Genomic DNA, 19,474 nt, shown 5'->3' with positions numbered 1-19,474 from the left:
ATAACAATTCTAAAAACTCATTGGTATTCAATTAGAATTTATAATGAATCATTATATATCCATGGTATTCAATTTGGATAGTTTTAGATTCCACAAATTTCCTAGGTATTCAATTCATTTAAGATTTCTTAGGATAGTTAAGGGCCAAGATATATATGGATTCTTATGGATATTTGTAGGAAAAATATGTGGGTTATTATCTCATATCAATCTCAACTCATACCACAAGAGTTTTATGGATTCTTATGAACAATTTTTTTTTATTACGTCATGCTATGTTTTTCCACCGCCACCGCCACCACCACCACTACCGACCAGCACCACAACCACCACCACCAATGACAACCATCATTGACCACCACCATCGACCACCAACTACCACCACCGAAAACAACCACCATAGTCACCACCAACCACCATGACCACCACATACACCACCCACCACCACCAACAACCACCATCACTGCCACCTTCACACACCATCACCCACCACCTCAAATTATGGATTTTTTTTAATGGGAAGCAAGATGCAATTTAATATAAATCTAAACTAATCCTAATTTATCTATTATAATCTAAAAATTATATATCTATAAGAATCTATAAGATTCTTTAAAGAAATATTGTAAATCCATTAGATTCAGACAAACTAATATCTATTTTTATCCATACAAATCTTGATCCAATACACCCCTGTAATTAAGAAATGATTGCGGCATATTGACCTCTCATATCATCTGGCTCGGTATTGCGATCAAAGAGATGATTGTGGCCAAACTTGATGAGGTAAGTTGTATTCCATTCCTTGGATGCTCATACTTCCTATCAAAGCGTTCGACGTATGCATGTACCAATGATGCATTAGGCATGGTCTGGAAAGTAGTTTGCATAAATATGCAAGTTAGAGGAGCTTGCATAAGCCGAGGAAAGTATGGCATGAGCCTGATTGATGCACCCTTGGTACGATCCAGACAAGTCCATGCTTTCAGCAATGCCTAAGTTAAGTAAACAGATGGAATTAGGCCTAATAAAATGGCCTATGCGTAAGCTCAAAGCATGTTTTATGCCTTGAATGGACTTGAAAGCCAGTGATTCATAAAATAATACATCGGCACTAGCCTCAATGGATTTAAACCCTTTGATGAACAAGGGTAAGCTGGAACGGTATAAAAGCTTAAGTCAGCCGCATCATGCTCCACGAGCATTCTTGCAAGGGAAAATAAACATGCATTTGCCTAGGTTTTAAGTCCCGGTTAGTAGCATCAGAGTGGCGCATCAGGGAAGTTATACCCTCCGCTCTCAGGCGCGCTAGGAGTAATTTTTCGGTCTGGCACAGTAATTCTCTGCTTGTATGATGATGATATGCTTATTTTTGGATCTGACATATCTCCTGTAGAAGAAAAAAAAGCTCTTAGTTCTAACTTTGATATGAAAGACTTAGAAGAGGCTGATGTGATCTTAGGAATTAAAATTCTAAGAAAGGAGATGAATATTATTGTTAACCCATGTACATACGTTATGGGAGAAACCCATAATTTAAATTCTATTTATTAAAATTCGTGTATAGATAATGCTTCTTCCATTATAAGAGAGATCCTAGCGGTGACAGGTGGAATTACTTCAAGACTTTAATAGTTTACTTCAAATATTTACATCATAAAAATCTAGGTTTGTATAAGTGACGGATTCATTTATTGAGATGGAACATAATGTTTTTAGAGCACTGATCGGTCGAACTCGCAAGCGTTGCTATCTCAAGCTTGTTTGTCAAGTTTAGTTGCCAAAACTATAAGTCTTGATTTCTAGTCTACTTATATCTATGTCTCGGATTAGGATAGAATGTGTAGTTGAGCTTTAAACTTCACGGCGTTCATCGACTGAAGACGAAGAACTACTAAGGGGAGCTCGTGGAACTTCGTCAACAAAAGGTATGTGGAGACTTGAACTCATCTATCACTCAGAAGTCTATTTCTATTCTATCTCTTATTGAGACAAAAGTCGTATAGCTATATAGACTTTATATTATACACATTTGATATTTCGAGCTGAGTTTAACTCGCTTACATATTCCTCGAAATATGTGTTGGTAAGCTTTTTCTTTAACCAAGTTCATCTTTATTCTTGACGAAAGTCAAAAGATGATCATGTGAAATCGCCTGGTAACATCTTACATGATTTGTCTGAGACAGTCATTTGATGTAGACTCGGAATATTTCGTATTGATCTATTAATCACTTGAAAATTGCTTTGAAGCTAATAGTTTGTGTGAGACAGCTATTCTTGTCTTCCAAGAATGTTTCAATGATTAACATGGAGCTTAGAACGATTAACCTTTGATTGGATATAACACAGTATGCGTACTTGTATGCTAACTGCTGCAAGTTATTCCAAGTCCAGGAACCATAGTATGCATATCCGTATGCGTACTAGTTTGATAGTTGAAGTCCGGGAACTTTTTACGCATACCCGTATGCGTACCAGCTTAAAAGTTCAAGTCCGGGAATTCAACTGAGGTTGGTCATGTACGACAGTATGGTACCTTTTCGCATACTGGCGAACCCATACCAAGTCCGGCTACTTAAGTATGCATACCCGTTTACATACTTGAGTGGGTTAAGTTCTAAAATCGGTTTGTTCATGAACAAATACATTTATATAATAAGGAATGACATCTTTTGCAAACCGTGGCTATAATGTTCATGAATTGATTCGGGTGAATCAAAATCGATTTTGCTTCAATTGTGTCTTGTATACTTCTTTGAGAATATAAACAATTGAACAACTCTATAACTAGTTGTGATTAAGATGAACAAGGTTGATATGAAAGTGTTCATATGGCTAACTTAGGTTAACTATTTTTGACCCAACTAAGTGTACACGTAAAGGTACGGTTACCCATATCTAAATCAAGTCGCATTTCATTTGTGTATGACAAGCTAAGTTTGATCTAACGGTTGAAAAATATTAGCTTGACTCTAATCAGGTTTTCATCAAATAGTGAATATTGAATGCTTTGTTACCAAGGTAGCGTTGATTGTAAACCCTGATTTGAAGATTATATAAGGGAGAACTCCGGCAACTGGGAAACCTAATCTCCACACCTCCTGTGTGATACTAGTTGCGACCAAGGTTTGAAAACGGTCACGCCTATGTAGTGTGCCCATGAGGGTCACCGGTATGCGTGTCTAAATAACACCGATAAATAGGAAAAACGACATTATTTAGACCCGTTATATCCGTTTTCACGCATGTGATAACCGTTTTTATAAACTTGATTTTTACGTTGTTTTCTTCTGAATAACATTTCAACATGAGTTTTTGAGACCATTTTTCCGTTTCCACACCTGTTATATCCGTTTTTTTAGAAAAAAGAAATATAAAAATATTTTTTTTTACCAATGTTTAATTTCTAAAATAAAAGATTAAAAATTAAAATTAAAAAAATCAAAATAAATGAATAAACGACCAAAATAGAAAAGCGAAGTAATAACGTTATTTAGACCCGATATAATCGTTTTCACACATGTAAAACCGTTAGATAGAAAATTCAAATTAATATTTATTTATTTTTTCTATTTAACCGTTATCACACCCGTTATTTCAAAAAATCGCCAAAAAATGCGCTTTTTCCCTAAACAACGTGTTTTTTTCCCGAAATGTGCTCTCATCCGTCAAAACACGTTACAACGGTCACGCCCTGCGGCCGTGACCCGACGTGTGACCCGTTTTTCAAACACAACTTGCGACTAGAGTCGAATCTCCTTTAACCTAGGTTTTTCCTATAACCATTATAGGTTAACGACTTAAAGACTTCATTGGGATTCTGAAGCCAGACCCACTATTTTCTCTGTAGTTACGTGTTCTGATCCTACTTTGTTCTATCGTATTGAGTATCATCTTCTCTAAGATTTGCTCGAGATTTAATCTCCGATACATAAGATAAAAAGTAGTTGATAGACACATTTTTGTGTCTAATTTGTCTCGATTCTATATATTGATAGTGCTCATTTTTGTACTTATTATGGTGTTTTATGTGTGTGTAGGTATTTTTGGCCAACAAACATTTTTGGAAAAATCGGCTCGAAAAGTTGTGCGGGGCACCCCCGGAGGACATTTGCTATTCGGACTCTCATCATGGATAAGGGGAAACCTAATTATTAAGGGGAATACCTGCATGGCATCTACTATTCGCACCGCCACTCTGGATAGGGGGATACCACTTTCTTCTCAAAATTCAAAAGAAAAAATTGGCGGGAAAAAAATCAGTTTGCATACCAGAGTTAGGGTTGGATTTCTAGGCTGTTTTAGGGAGATTCAATCGCGAGAATTTGTTGGGTTGGACGTGATTTAGCATAACAGGCTTGGTATGAGCGCTGGAATGGATTGAATTGGGCTAGAACTCTAGTTGGAGCAAAACAGAGGTGAAGTTACACACGGGCCTCTGCTGGCCTGATTTTTGAAGTTTCAGGGAGATTAACCCGGAGATAATCTTTCCGGAGATAGCTACTTACCTAATAGAGAGTTTGGGATGATTTGGAAAGCTCAGAAACGCGTAAACAAGTCGGAAGAGAAGATTATTTCCGTGACTTGCACGAAAAGAAAAAGAGAGAATTAATCGCTATTTTTAGGTTTCTGAGTAGTATAAAAGGTGTGTTTGAGTCCCAGGGAAGAATACGAAGTTATTGGAGCAGTCGCAGAGGAGTTTGTAACACTACATAGGCGAATTGATCAAGTTGCAGGAAACCCGTATTTCTGCTGCTGCTGCTGAAGAACATCCGTTGCAAATAAGAACAACGTCTCAAATTTGTAACTCTGCTACAGTAACTTCTTTGTAACAGTCAGTCATTCGTTTTGCGACTCCAATACACCGTTGCAAACATTCAGAGTTATAGTTTTTCATCTTTTAATCAACTTTTGAACCATAAACAAATATTTTTAGCAAGTGATTAATATGAGGAGCTAAACTCCATTGCTGAGGCGACGGAGGAAGCCATTTTTCCAATTATTATGTGGTAAATTATATTTAATTTAATTTTCGTAATTCTTTTATGATTATTTGCACTGAACTGAAATCGAATATATGATTCTGATTAAATGGTTTTGTTCTCAATTGATGGGTCATGCTTAGGTTAAATCTTTTGATGGTCCATGCTTTCGATTTACAACTATTGTTTTGAGAATCTACTTTTCTAGGCGAAAATATTAGAATCACTTTAAACGTAAAGAGTTGCATAAATATTGACTAGATTAAATCACATAAAAATTGGAGATTGGTGGAATCCAAAGTCTCAGTGCTTTTTATAAACTTGAATACAATTTCTTTGTAAGTTTTCTATTTTAATTTGAGTCTAAAATCGAGTCTACATAATCCGAGTTGAACGAACTTCACTACCACTTAAAAACTACATCAATTTTTGGCGCCGCCGACGCGGATTTGTATTAGGTTTTAGGTTTTAGATTTATTTTATTTCTTTTAGAAGTTTTGTTCTCTTTTACGCCTTTGGTATTTTTTGATTCTTTTCAGATTTCGAGCGAAGCTACAAGGAAAGAAAAAGTGCTATAAAAGGAAAGCATCGCCAAAGAAGGAAAGAAAAGAGGAATCTGAAAGGAGTGAAGAAGAAGATTTTGAATATAGTTATTTTGGTTTATTTTTAGAAACTGTAAATAGGGTTTTATTTTTTGTAATTTTTCTTTTTATTTTTTGACACTTTTTGGACTTTATTTTTGGACCGGGACATTATTATTTTTAAACACTACAAAAGGGTTGGTTTAAATAAAAACTGTTTGCAGAGAAGGACGGTGATTACGATATCGCCTCGGCCCCTCGGGTTCGTACATGACATAGGAGTCGTGGCCCGAGTCGACTTCAGCGGTTCTTCGCCCGTCTGGTACGAGAGGTAAGTTTTTCGAAACACCCGTGAATCCCCTGTCAGCGGTTTTACTGGATTCCTTCCTTTGCATATATGCTGAGGACTTGAAAACGGCTGCTTTAATTTCCTAGTAAAGGGAAAGGACTGGCCATACAAGATAAGGGTTCGGATTTCATCACCGTTCTCTTCTTGCCCGCCTTAGGAAAACAAAACCAAACGCGAACCTAAGCCTAAAATTTTGACTAGAACGAGACCTATAAGGTAACGAGCTTAATAGGAAAGTCGTTCGAAAAATATTGGTTACTCTTTTGAGCATACTTCGAAATTCATGATGGTTTCTGTGAGTTGAATGCGTGACTGCGCCGCCTTGTAACCGGTGAGGCCTTGGGTATCAAAGCTCCACTGAGCTTCCCTCGCCTCGATTCAACTTACTTTGACTCGGATTGATTCCATAGGGGTTTGCTCAGATTGTAATGAGTTCCTTTTCGAAAGAATAGAAGCTAGTCTGGAAACAATCTAAGTGGAACCATCATGCTTTTTGTTTGCTAGAAAATTAGGTTTGATTTGGTTGAGTCAGCCTTGTTTTGTGATTGCATAGAATCCCAAATATCCCGATAGTGCCAGCAATGGCAACTTTGAAAGCTTTGTTGAACCCAATTAGGACTACTCGTCCTTCTTGTATCAGGTTAGCCGAAACTGAAGCAAATTATGAACTTAGGCCTGGGACCCTACAGATGCTCCCAATCTTTTTAGGGAAAGAAAATGAAAACCCACACTTCCATGTTAGGGATTTTGAGGAAATTTGTAGTACCCTAAAGATTAGAGACCTTGATGATGATGCTTTGAAACTTAGGTTATTTCCTTTTTCCCTGAAAGATAAAGCCAAATCGTGGCTATATAGTTTGGCTTCCGGTCCAATAGAAACATATGAACAACTTACATCTACCTTTTTGAACAAGTTTTTCCCTAGGCACAAAACATCGTCTATTAGGACGCAAATCTGCACATTTTCTCAACAGGAGGGAGAATCGTTATATAGGTATTTGGAAAGGTTCAATGACTTATTAGCCCAATGTCCTCATCATGGTTTAGAAAAGGTTAGGCTAGTTCAAATCCTTTATGAGGGTTTAGATTATTCGACAACAACCATGGTTGAGTCTCTATGCACTGGTGGTTTTGAAAACCAAACTGTTGATGCGGCGATGGAATTTTTGAATGAAATCGCCGAAAAGACCCAACAATGGGAATATTGTAGGGAACCCAAGAGAACAATTCTTCTATGTAGAGGAAACGTTAATAGGATAGAAGGAGGCTATGAATCAGATGACAAAATTGCTGCTATAGAAAAAAGGTTAGAAGCTTTAGAATTGGATCACACTAGTGGTAGAGTAGAGCCTTTTTGGGAATGCCATAATAATAAAGAGCAAGCCAATGCTCTCTATAATAACACTAGGTTTGATAACCGTCAGAAGTTTGACCCATATTCAGAAACCTATAATCCTGGTTGGAGAAACCATCTGAACCTTTCATGGTCTAAGGACCAAGGTCAGTTTAGTAATTCTAATGTTCCCCCAGGTTTTGGCTATACTAAGAATACTTCAGGATCAACTCAGTTTCAGAATCAGTCTGATAAGAAAATCTTAAGTCTAGAGGAAACTCTCACCTCATTTATTCAAAATACTGAAAATATGCGTCAATTGCTTTCACAAAGCATAGAAGCTAGTAATAGGATAGGACAAGAACATAGTCAGGCCATTTCTGAATTGAAAGACCAGGTTAGTCTGATCAATGAGTCTCTAAGAGAAAAAGGTAAGTTCCCTAGTCAACCGATACCCAACCCTAGAGGAGTTAATGAAGTAGGTGCAAAACCATTTAATCAAGTGAATTCTGTCACAACCCTTAGGAGTGGTAAACGGTAGACAATAAGGTAGCCATGCCTAATAGTGGACATACTGTAGATCCACCTTCTAGTTCCCAAGATGAGCCCCAGAAGGAGCCACTAACTGAAGAAACCGATAAAATTTCTAGTGATGCCAATGTGGTTCCCGACAGGTCTCATTTTGTACCCAAAGCCCCATATCCACAGTTGTTAGCTCCAACAAAGAGAGAGTCGACTTTCAACGAAATACTAGAGATATTTAAGCAGGTAAACATTAACATCCCTTTATTAGAAGCAATTAGGCAAATGCCTGTTATGCCAAGTTCCTTAAGGACCTTTGTACACGAAAGCGTAAGCTTAATGTCCATAAGAAACCTTTTTAGTGTCAGGTAAGTTCAATCCTTCTGAACCAAACAACCCCTAAGTATAAACCCTGGATGCCCCACCATATCTGTGTGATCGGTAATTATTCAGTAGATAAGGCATTGCTTGACTTAGGAGCTAGTGTGAACTTACTCCCTTATCATGTATACAACCAGCTAGGTCTTGGTAAGTTGAAACCGACTAAAATGACATTGCAATTAGCTGATAGGTCTGTCAAAATACCTCGTGGTGTCATAGAGGATGTTCTGATTGAGGTTGATAAATTTATTTATCCAGTGGATTTCGTTGTTCTAGATACTCAGCCTGTTCAGGATCCTAGTGCTCAAATACCGGTGATTTTAGGTCGCCCATTTTTAGCCACATCTAACGCTCTCATCAACTGTAGGACCGGACTTATGAACATATCCTTTGGTAATATGACCACTGAACTAATTGTCTTTAATGTTAATAGACAACCTTCCGATGATTTAGAAGAAGTGAATATGATTAGCACTTTAGTTCAGGATCTAACTCAGGATAATTGGGACGACACTTTATTTGGTGATTCCTTAGATGAACTTGATGAGGAAATTCTCTTAAGTCAGTTAGGTGACCAAACTTTTGAACTAGAAGAAGCTCTTGAGTACTTTAAAGACTCTACGGACCCTGATATTCTAGCCATAGTGCTAGGCCTTACGGAGAGTAGTGTTGACCCTAAGTTTGGGGGTAATGAACTAGAAGAAGCTCTTGAGTATTTTAAAGACTCTGAGGATCCATAAATTCAAGCAATAGTTAGAGATTTGTCCGAGAATACTGACTACCCTAAGTTTGGGGGTAGTAATGGTCAATTATCTCCATTAGAAGTCCCTAACTTGGGATTCGAGCCTAGTGTACCTGAGGTATTACTTGAGTCACTTCCGACTCCGCAACCGGATCCTCCTGATATTGTCCAGGAGGAAATTCTAAAGACTTGTTGTTCAAATGAGTCAATTTTTCAAGACACTCATATGAAGCCCAAATGGGCACAACAGAAAAACCCAGTTGTCTTGCAGGAAACCTTGGATGAGGATGTGCTATGTCTGTTCATTTTTCTGATTTGGTACAGTTGTATGATAATTGTGGAAATTTTATTTGCTTTTGTTGACCCACGGTTGTTTCGACTATTGATATATGATTTGAAAGGTAATTAGCCATTTTGTGGTATTTGACGTCTGGATGAAGACTTTAAATTTAGCACTTTTTGGGAGGTAACCCAATCTCATGCAACATGGTAATATCTTTCCTTATCTCTTTTGCTTCAAATGGTAACAGTTTCTCCTTGTTCATGCTTTTAATTTCATCTTTAGAACATTGAGGACAATGTTAGATTAAGTTTGGGGGTATGGGAGAAACTTTTTAGTTGCAGTATGAATAAATAAACTCCAGAGCTTAGAAATTTATGCCTATTGAGGATTGCACTAACTAATCTAAGTGGATGGAAGCATTTTGATCATAGGAGTTGAGGAACCAATCTGATTAGATGGAAACATCTAGAAGAGTCTATTCATCAAAGCACAGAGCTCAGGTGTTAGAAATAACATGATAGTTTCACCATATCTCGTTGAGTCCTTTTCACTTCTATTTTTATTTTATTTTATTTTGTTTTTAAACCATGTTTCTCTAAGTGATAGGTGGGGCCCACGATTCAAGTTGTTACCAATGCTAGGGTGAATTAGAATGATTGAGTTACAAAGAAAAAAAAATGAATGAAATGAAAAAGCTGGAAAAAAAAAATGTTCAGTGAATAAAGTCGACCACTGGTACCCTTGTATATGCCAGTTGTGTTGAACTAGAATTAGATTTATCGATCACTGGTTCCCTTGTATACGCCAGTGTGTTGATATTAGTCAGACTAGTATCTCAATCCATTAGGATAGGTTCATTTTGGCGGAGGCCTTCAGACAGATATGGGAAACGTCGTTCACTTAGTAAACATCAAAACCATCTATGTTTTTCTATATCCATCTTCTTGATCTATCCATGTGATTAGTTTTTGACTCCGGATATTGATGTCCATAGTGCAACTATCTGAGTAGAGCTCTGTCACTTTATATGAATTTTAGTATGCTTGAGTGCAAACTCGTGTACAACAATTGGAATTTCGCATCAGGGTACTTCCTCCTGTAGTCAATAAGTATGCCAACCAAGGAGATTCTTTAGTGCCTTCCAAGGTTCTGCGTAGATAGTTAGGGTCTGGAGTACAGGTTTTGTGGGTATATCTCTTGTAAGCCCTCCCGAGACTATAACTCAGCCACTAGGGCCACCTAGGGGTTTAAAGGCTTATTGCATACGCTAAACGCAATCGACGATGCCTGCGACAGTGAGTTAGGATTTTATTTTCTATTTGATTTTCTCGAGGACTAGCAAATAATAGGTTTGGGGGTATTTGATAGACACATTTTTGTGTCTAATTTGTCTCGATTTTATATATTGATAGTGCTCATTTTTGTACTTATTATGGTGTTTTATGTGTGTGTAGGTATTTTTGGCCAACAAACATTTTTGGAAAAATCGGCTCGAAAAGTTGTGTGGGGCACCCCCGGAGGACATTTGCTATTCGGACTCTCACCATGGATAAGGGGCAACCTAATTACTAAGGGGCATACCTGCAGGGCATCTACTATTCGCACCCCCACTCTGGATAGGGGGAGACCACTTTCTTCTCAAAATTCAAAAGAAAAAATTGCCGGGAAAAAAACCAGTTTGCATACCAGAGTTAGGTTTGGATTTCTAGGCTGTTTTAGGGAGATTCAATCGCGAGAATTTGTTGGGATGGACGTGATTTAGCATAACAGGCTTGGTATGACCGCTGGAATGGATTGAATTGGGCTAGAACTCGAGTTGGAGCAAAACATAGGTGAAGTTACACACGGGTCTCTGTTGGCCTGATTTTTGAAGTTTCAGGGAGATTAACCCGGAGATAATCTTTCCGGAGATAGCTACTTACCTAATAGAGAGTTTGGGATGATTTGGAAAGCTCAGAAACGCGTAAACAAGTCGGCAGAGAAGATTATTTCCGTGACTTGCACGAAAAGAAAAAGAGAGAATTAATCGCTATTTTTAGGTTTCTGATTAGTATAAAAGGTGTGTATAAGTCCCAGGGAAAAAAAAGAAGTTATTGGAGCAGTCGCAGAGGAGTTTGTAACACTACATAGGCGAATTGATCAAGTTGCAGGAAACCCGTATTTCTGCTGCTGCTGCTGCTGAAGAACATCCGTTGCAAATAAGAACATCGTCTCAAATTTGTAACTCTGTTACAATAACTTCTTTGTAACAGTCAGTCATTCGTTTTGCGACTCCAATACACCGTTGCAAACATTCAGAGTTATAGTTTTTCATCTTTTAATCAACTTTTGAACCATAAACAAATATTTGTATCAAGTGATTAATATGAGGAGCTAAACCCCATTGCTGAGGCGACGGAGGAAGCCATTTTTCCAATTATTATGTGGCAAATTCTATTTAATTTAATTTTCGTAATTCTATTATGATTATTTTTACTGAACTGAAATCGAATATATGATTCTGATTAAGTGGTTGTGTTCTCAATTGATGGGTCATGCTTAGGTTAAATATTTTGATGGTCCATGATTTCGATTTACAACTATTATTTTGAGAATCTACTTGTCTAGGAGAAAATATTAGAATCACTTTAAACGTAAAGAGTTGCATAAATATTAACTAGATTGAATCACATAAAAATTGGAGATTGGTGGAATCCAAAGTCTCAGTGCTTTTTATAAACTTGAATACAATTTCTTTTTAAGTTTTCTATTTTAATTGGAGTCTAAAATCGAGTCTACATAATCCGAGTTGAACGAACTTTACTACCACTTAAAAACTACATCAGTAGTCACAAACATCTTCATCTCATTCTTTGTGATTCCACGATATCTTGTTTCGCTACCATACGATTAAGATTATTGTGAGGTGATTGATATTACTAGGCTGTTCTTCGGGAATATAAGTTCGGTTATCAATTGGTTCTTGTTCACCTTGATTTATCAAAAGACGGAACAAAAACATGTAGGTATATCTGTGGGAGATAGATTTATCTATTCAATAGACTTTTCTGTGTGTGACAAATTTGTTTATCAAGTCTTCGACTTTGGGTCGTAACACCTCTTAGTTGTGGGCGAGATCAGCTAAGGGAATCAAGTGCCTAGAGTCCCGCTGGGATTCAGAGGCATAAGGAACGCGACTGTACCTTAATCAGTGTGAGATTGGTTAGGGCTCAACTACATTCCAGTCCGAAGTTAACTTGTAGTAGGCTAGAGTCTGTAGCGGCTTAATACAGTGTGGTGTTCAAATCTGGACTAGGTCCCGGGGTTTTTCTGCATTTGCGGTTTCCTCGTTAACAAAATTTCTGGTGTCTGTGTTATTTCTTTTCCGCATTATATTTTCTATATAATTGAAATATCACAGGTTGTGCGTAGTTCAATCAACTAGATAATCCAATCTTTGGTTGTTGATATAAATTGATTGACACTTGGATGTTGGTCTTTGGTACCATCCAAGTTATTTCTCTTGTTAATCCGGCTCACAGATTTCTATCTGTTCGTTTGCAGATTGATTTGAGAAATTGAGATATAACTGTTGGATATATTTTCTTTAATTAAGTCTGACTGACTAGTTGATTCTCTTGGATTATATTGGAGTTAGTCCATACAGATTACCGAAACGAAATATTGGGGGTGGTTGTTAGACCCCGTTGTTAACAAATGTGTTTAGAGATTGCGTTCAAAAATTTGACCTTGATTTTGGATATGATTTTTCGTTACTTGAAATAGTCAGAAAGTGAAAAGGCAGTGTGTTAGCGATAAAGTAGGAAAAAAAACAACCATTTTGCCTATTGTCTGAATTCCCATAAATGCGCAGGGGGATATTGATGTTTTTTTCTTGAAACAAAGTTTTAATTAAAGAAACTAGCTACTCGGTGTGAAAGATTTAATACCAGTGTCTGCGATTAGCATATTATATTTGAGCACTGGTATATCAGTGCCACCATCACCAGAGGATGGGGTGTAAGTCTTACATATAGGAAGAAGTTTTGGCATCCAAACCTGCCTTAGGAAATTAAAATGCAATTGTCTAAAATAACAAAATAACTTAACATTTTCTTGTGCGAGTGCACAGTTCTTTTACATAGGCTAGATAGAAAAGTCTGGATACATCTACATGGCTGTAGATCCGGCAACAATCCGTTAATGTTCCTCTCAAATTTTTTCTCCGTCCAACCATCTTGTGAAAAATGCCAGCGCCTCTTTGGGTTTGTATTCAGGGATAGTATGTCCAGATCCCTGCACACAAGAACAGAAATTTTTACAGAACCTAAAACCAACAAAAAATATTCTTTTAAAATGAGTTGGGATTATCTCAGTTCTGCGTGTTCTGTTCTTAATATCTTCGGCTATATATAATTCTTGGTCTTCACAATAGGAAGAACCACAGCAAATAGAGTTTCTTATTCTCTTACCTTCACAGTGAGAAAGGTGAGATTGTGGTCGTAGCCTTGAGTGTACCTGAAACAGGAAAATGAAAACGGTCAGACCTTGTGAGAAAGAAGAGTTCATTTTGCATGTCAAATAATCAATTTGAGTTCTGAAATTTTATTCATTTATTGCTTGTTTATTAAATTAAACTTCAAGAAGTACGATTGCTAGGTAATAGAAGCTAGAACTGGAACTGATATTAACATACCCAGCAACTTGATCGTCGAAAATCCAAGGCCTCCACTCATCGATGATTTTATATCCAAGTGACCTAGTCCATGCTTCACTCCCGGTGAATGGGACGCACATATCATGATCACCGCTGCATTTCGAAATTCATGGAAATATTCTTTAAAAGTTATGAACCATGAGGGCAAGTGATGAAGCGTGCCCTCTAATTTAGTACTCATGTATGAACGCAGATAAGATCATTTTAGCTCAAGAATGAACCTTTTTGACAGTTGGGCGAAAGTACCTGGATATAAGTGCACGGTATCCACGGGCAGTAAGGTATTTGTGATACGGGATCATGCTTCCTAAGTCGTGATAATACTCGATATTGTCAGTGCATAACTCCCAATTAAGGTTTTCCTAGTATTAGCATTAGAAACGTTAGATTAAAATGAATATCGAATTTTCAGTAAAATAAAGAAATGCAACTTTAGTACGGTTTGAGATGAATGAGTTCCGTTGCACCTTGGCATGAATTGCTTTCTTTACTGCTTTGTTGTTTAACCATAAAGGTGCGACTTCATCATCCTAAAAAATTCAAACATATGAACAACAGAGTCTGGCATAGTAAGCAAAACCGTAAAATGAAAATCTAAACCTATCTTAATGGCAGTTCCAGTAGTTCATCAAATGAAAGTGATTTCTTGTCAAGTGAGTGAGGTTTTTGCTATTAGTTCTCTGTTTAGCGAAGCCTTTTTCTTCCATAAACATCAAACGAAAGCTGTAAATACGAAAAATAGGTAGGCAAAATCATTCATTTCTGAGAACTTACAAAGCATCCAACACTTCCGTGGAGGATTTGTGGCCAAGTTGGAACAAGTCCTTCTTTAACAGGAGCTCTATAAGGCCAAGCACGACCGAATATCCTTTTCCTTACAGCAAGAGGTCTTTTCGTTGCACCTAAATTCTTGAAACTTGATGGTGGCGTCGGGTGGCTTGTATCAGTTTCTCTTGCTTTTGTACTGTGAAAGCATGGCTCCAGAATGTCGTATATGTTTAGATCAGCAACATCCTGAATGTAAACCACCAAACCATAGAAATTAGTAACCTTGAAATAACTAAATTGAGCAACATTGGGTTCTGGTTAGTGGTTACTTTTATCTGACATTTTTGGCAACCATTCTGAACTAAAATTCGAAGTTGAAAACTTGATTAGAAAACAAACTTACTTGATAAACTTTACCAAGCAATTCTGAACATTTGTTGTTTGTTGAATTCCAGAAACTTCCATTACAGGCAGTAGTAACATCCTGCAATATGTGAAGCAGTTATTTTATTTATGAACGCCTCACTAAAAAATCAAACTCATATAAGAAAAGAGACTTATTATGACTATTTTGTGAATTATTGCAGGATAAATGTCAGTGCTCCGTCTCACCTCAAATAGATTATCCGAGATAAGAGCCATTCCATGGGCAAAAGGCACAAGAGCATTTCCATCAAATACTTCGTCAGTAACACCATTTCCCACCATGTAACCCTGCAGCAAATGAGATTTTCTAATTTCAATTTAGATAAAAATTACAAGTTCCAGAAATTGAGTTTTCCACAGCCTTTAAGAAATTCAAACCTTGAAGTTAAGGACAGGCTTTGTACCAGCATCAAGTCCTGTGAAAATTCATACCTTTAGTCGCCATAATATCTTATTTTAGTATTCGCAAACTCAGTGAGGAAAGAAAGAAATAATAACCTTTGACAATTTCGTAAGCAAGAGTAGGGAGATACACCCCAGCATAGGACTCCCCACTGATGTAAAATGGGTTCAAGAGGAATTCCGGATATAGCTCGAACCACTTTTATTTGTACAAAAGCAAATCACGAAAAACAATTAAACTGTGTTACCTGAGCACCTGAGCATTATGGCTACATTAACTTCATATGTTCTTTTCCGGGAAAAATATAAAAGACAAAGAAGTGAACCATATGTCCAAGATATGCAGATGTTCTTGCCAGATTAATTAACGAAGTATACCTTGAGCAGAAATGCGTGTGAATCAGTAGCAGTCTTTCTGTCGCCAGTTTTGTAGTCGCTCTTGTTGTCAGAGTAGGACATTCCAACACCGGATGGAGCATCCAAATAGAGTATATTTGAAACCTGATATGCAAAACGTCCCAAAATATGAACTGACTACAAAACTAACTTTTCCAACATAATTTGATAATTTCGGTAGTGTTGACTATTGAAGTTCCACAGATTCTAATACCTTAGACCAACTGTATGGATTAAGTTGTAGTTTTGGGAGACCTCCATGAGTCTTTGCCGTTTGATAATTGAATGGACCTGCAATAATGCAGTAGAAATTCAGATGAGTTGGTGCGATGTGATTCGTCTAATATTGACCAATTCTCCCTCATAAAAGCTAGATGTATATAAGGTTTTCAGAAAACATGGCTATACAAGGACTTAGGTTAATGCGTGTACATCTAGCTCTGGTAAACAGAAGGGGGATCTGTGGGTGGTCACGAAATTTATTGTAATTCCTGAAATTACCTAACAACCTCCAACATCATAGACTCACACTACGTTTTCAAGGGTAAAAAGGTACCAAGTCTTTGTACATTGATTAAAACGTCATCATTTCATTAAAAAAAAAAATTACCGAAAAACTTAAAATATTAACATCTTTCGATACAAATCGAATTTTCGTAAACTTTAATATTCGCAGTTTGAAATATTAAACTTTCATCGTTAATTAAGCAAAATAACTCTTTTTTCTTTCAAAATTTGTTTTGTTAAACCAATACAAAATGCAACCAGCACATGTAGCATATATATACTTACTAGAATTTACAAATTAAATTAAAAATTAACATTAACAGCAGAACCCATATTGAATGAATAATTAACGTAAACAAACTCAATACCATGCTCGTAAATAAATCCGTCAAAACTAGAACAACCAGGTCCACCATTAAGCCAAAGAACAATCGGATCTTCGGATGGTTTTCGTTCTGAAACTACAAAATAATAGAATAGATTCTTCCCGCTTTTCTCATCTATATTCACATATCTGAAACACCAAAATTACGGTAAAGATTACAGAGTTTCAAAAATAAAGAAGACAGGATGTAGCGCGAAAGCGTTTACAAAATTGTAAAACAACAAAGGAATATTAATCGATCAAGTAATTGATAAAATTGATAAAAACAAAAACATAAGGTTATAGACATTAGTTAATCTTTAATGAGATATCCTAAAATCTAAAAAGGATATATTATGATTCCTTAGGAATACCCGACTATAAATAAGAAACTAGTATTTAAACATCAGTATAAACCAGTTATGGATATAAATAAAGAATCGATAAAATCAAAATAAGTCTCCTGGGAGCTATTTAGAACAGCATCCGTAGTGTGCGCTACAAATCCTATGTATCGGTCCTATTTAGACCTTTGTTTATAAGAATTACAACTCTGACGAAGGCCCATCGTTGACAGTGAGGTCTATGACTATTTGCCATGTCATTTATTTATAGGAACATATTATTAAAGATAAAATTTATCCACGGTTCTAAAATCCTACGTGGCATAAATATGAATTAGATTTTTCAAAATTGTTAAAGAGCCGTTTATATAAAACATATAAGTTATAACTCCCAAATAAATCTTAAAATTTTCTTGAATTTTTGATACACTCGGGCTTGTCGACAAAGTCCGTATGTGGTGAACTAACATACTCAGTAGTGAAAAGAGCCAAAATCCTAATATCTAGCTAAACTATCTAATATCTTTAGATAACTATCCTTACTTTTCTTTTTGATTGGTAAAAAAGTTGGTGGTGACAAGTTTTAAACTCGGTTCACTAGTAATATAACCTAAGAATATTTACCATTGTACTACAGTGACGTCGTAAAATATCTTTAAGCAGCTACATATACTTCTTTTTTTTTATTGGTAAAGAAATTGTTGCTGACAAGTTTTGAACTCAAATCAGTGAACTCAAAGACTTTACCAGTGTGCTGCAGTGACGTCGTAAAATAAATCCAAAAAGCATTTATTTTTCTACTAGCCCCCCAAAATGGATGTTTTCCTTTAAAATGATACTTAACATCAAACAAGGATACGTTTCTAAATTAATCTTTTGATTATTAGTGTTATTAAATCCTAGTCTAGGAATTTGTACAGTTTGATACCTATGTTGATACTCGTTGCACAGGTGCTTCAAAATGATTTCCAACAATATAAAGTTTACAAGCATACATGTCATAGTATGAGAGATACGTTTTTTCTAAACTTTACTATTTTGTTATTATCTAATATCAATATATTTGGAACAAATACTTAAAAAAATTCTTTCTCTCTTTATTTGCTTAAGAAACTGTGTAACGACCGAAAAGACCGATTTTTTTAGGAAAGAATGAAGTATAATTTTAAAGTAATTAACTAAATACATATATGTTGTTTTCCATAAATCTCCCATCATCATAAAAATTCAGCGGGACATAAACTAAACGAGTAACCTGTCTAAGTTAGAAACAAAAAACAAAAGACCAGTGTACATTAAAAAAGACATTGGATGATAATACCAATAACCAGAATCCAAAACTCCTCGCTAATTATTATCGATTATAAATAAATAAATACGAACATCATAAGATAATAGAAATTAGTTAATCTTCAACGAGATAATCTAAAATTTAAAGACATAAGTTATCGAGATCTTGTTGAATCCCTGCTAATGCACCTACTATATATAAATGATTTTGTTTTTGAAGCATAACTTTATATCAATGATTAATACATACTACTGCCTCCGTTTCAAAATAATAGGCTGATTTTACACATGAAACCAACCTATTATTTTGAAACAGATGAAATATTATTCAAAATTCGCCTTTAAGCAAATATAAAGCTCTTTATATGAGCTAAATACAAAATCCTTATCTGGGCTAAGATTTTAAATCAAACCCATTTATGTGGAGTAAGTTGAAAAATAAGCCTGTGGACATAGGGACTAACCCGGATTAAAGCTGAGTTTAGCCATATAGGTCCGTCGGTGCTTTACCGAACCTAAATCATTCCTCGACTTAAAACCTCTAAAAATATGCTTTTAAACTTCTAAAATGTCATACATAATACTAAACCTATTGCTGGCAAAATAATTAATCAAATAATATAATTATAGATCTCCCTTGATCGAAAGATTATTCACTTATGACTTACCCAGAGTAGTGTTTAGATGGAAAACTTCCATCAAAACCCGGAAGTTTTGTGATCAAAGCATGTTTAGGAGCTCCATCTATGAATGTCAACAAACTCAATAACACAATAAAGATCAAGACCTTCTCCATTGCTAACCACTAGAATGTTAAGAAGACACTGCTGTATAAGACTCTCGTAACTATCACTAATTTGATATACTTATTTATATACACTGGAAAGTAATCAAGCATGCGCTTTACTCAAAAAAAAAGAAGATTTGGTGCAATTAAAAATAAATTAGCTTTTCCGTAAACAACCTACGAAGAAACTAGGAACGCCACTAAGGAATTATTGGGGTGCAATTAAAAACTGATTAGATTTTCGTAAACAACCTACGAAAGAACTAGGAACATATTAAGGTTTTTGTTGAGCGAAAGACTTTTGACTATTATGGAGAC

At 36.1% G+C, this 19,474-nt stretch overlaps 1 protein-coding gene across 1 annotated transcript; it reads right to left on the bottom strand.

Moving 5' to 3' along the window:
- Positions 1–13,128: 13,128 nt before the first annotated feature.
- LOC113359591 (serine carboxypeptidase-like 20) lies at positions 13,129–19,165 on the bottom strand. Its single transcript, XM_026603202.1, has 14 exons — positions 19,038–19,165; positions 16,740–16,885; positions 16,079–16,155; positions 15,847–15,969; positions 15,565–15,667; positions 15,445–15,482; positions 15,253–15,354; positions 15,044–15,124; positions 14,647–14,886; positions 14,340–14,402; positions 14,119–14,234; positions 13,852–13,965; positions 13,628–13,673; positions 13,129–13,451 (listed from the first exon to the last, which is right to left on the bottom strand). Exons 1-14 carry the CDS (start codon positions 19,163–19,165, stop codon positions 13,368–13,370), a joined length of 1,461 nt encoding a protein of 486 aa, XP_026458987.1. The 3' UTR covers positions 13,129–13,367.
- Between the last annotated feature and the right edge of the window lie 309 nt (positions 19,166–19,474).

Source organism: Papaver somniferum, chromosome 1 (assembly GCF_003573695.1).
Source record: "Papaver somniferum cultivar HN1 chromosome 1, ASM357369v1, whole genome shotgun sequence".
Classification (NCBI taxonomy): Eukaryota; Viridiplantae; Streptophyta; class Magnoliopsida; order Ranunculales; family Papaveraceae; genus Papaver; species Papaver somniferum.
This window is presented reverse-complemented; position numbering and strand designations above follow the sequence as displayed.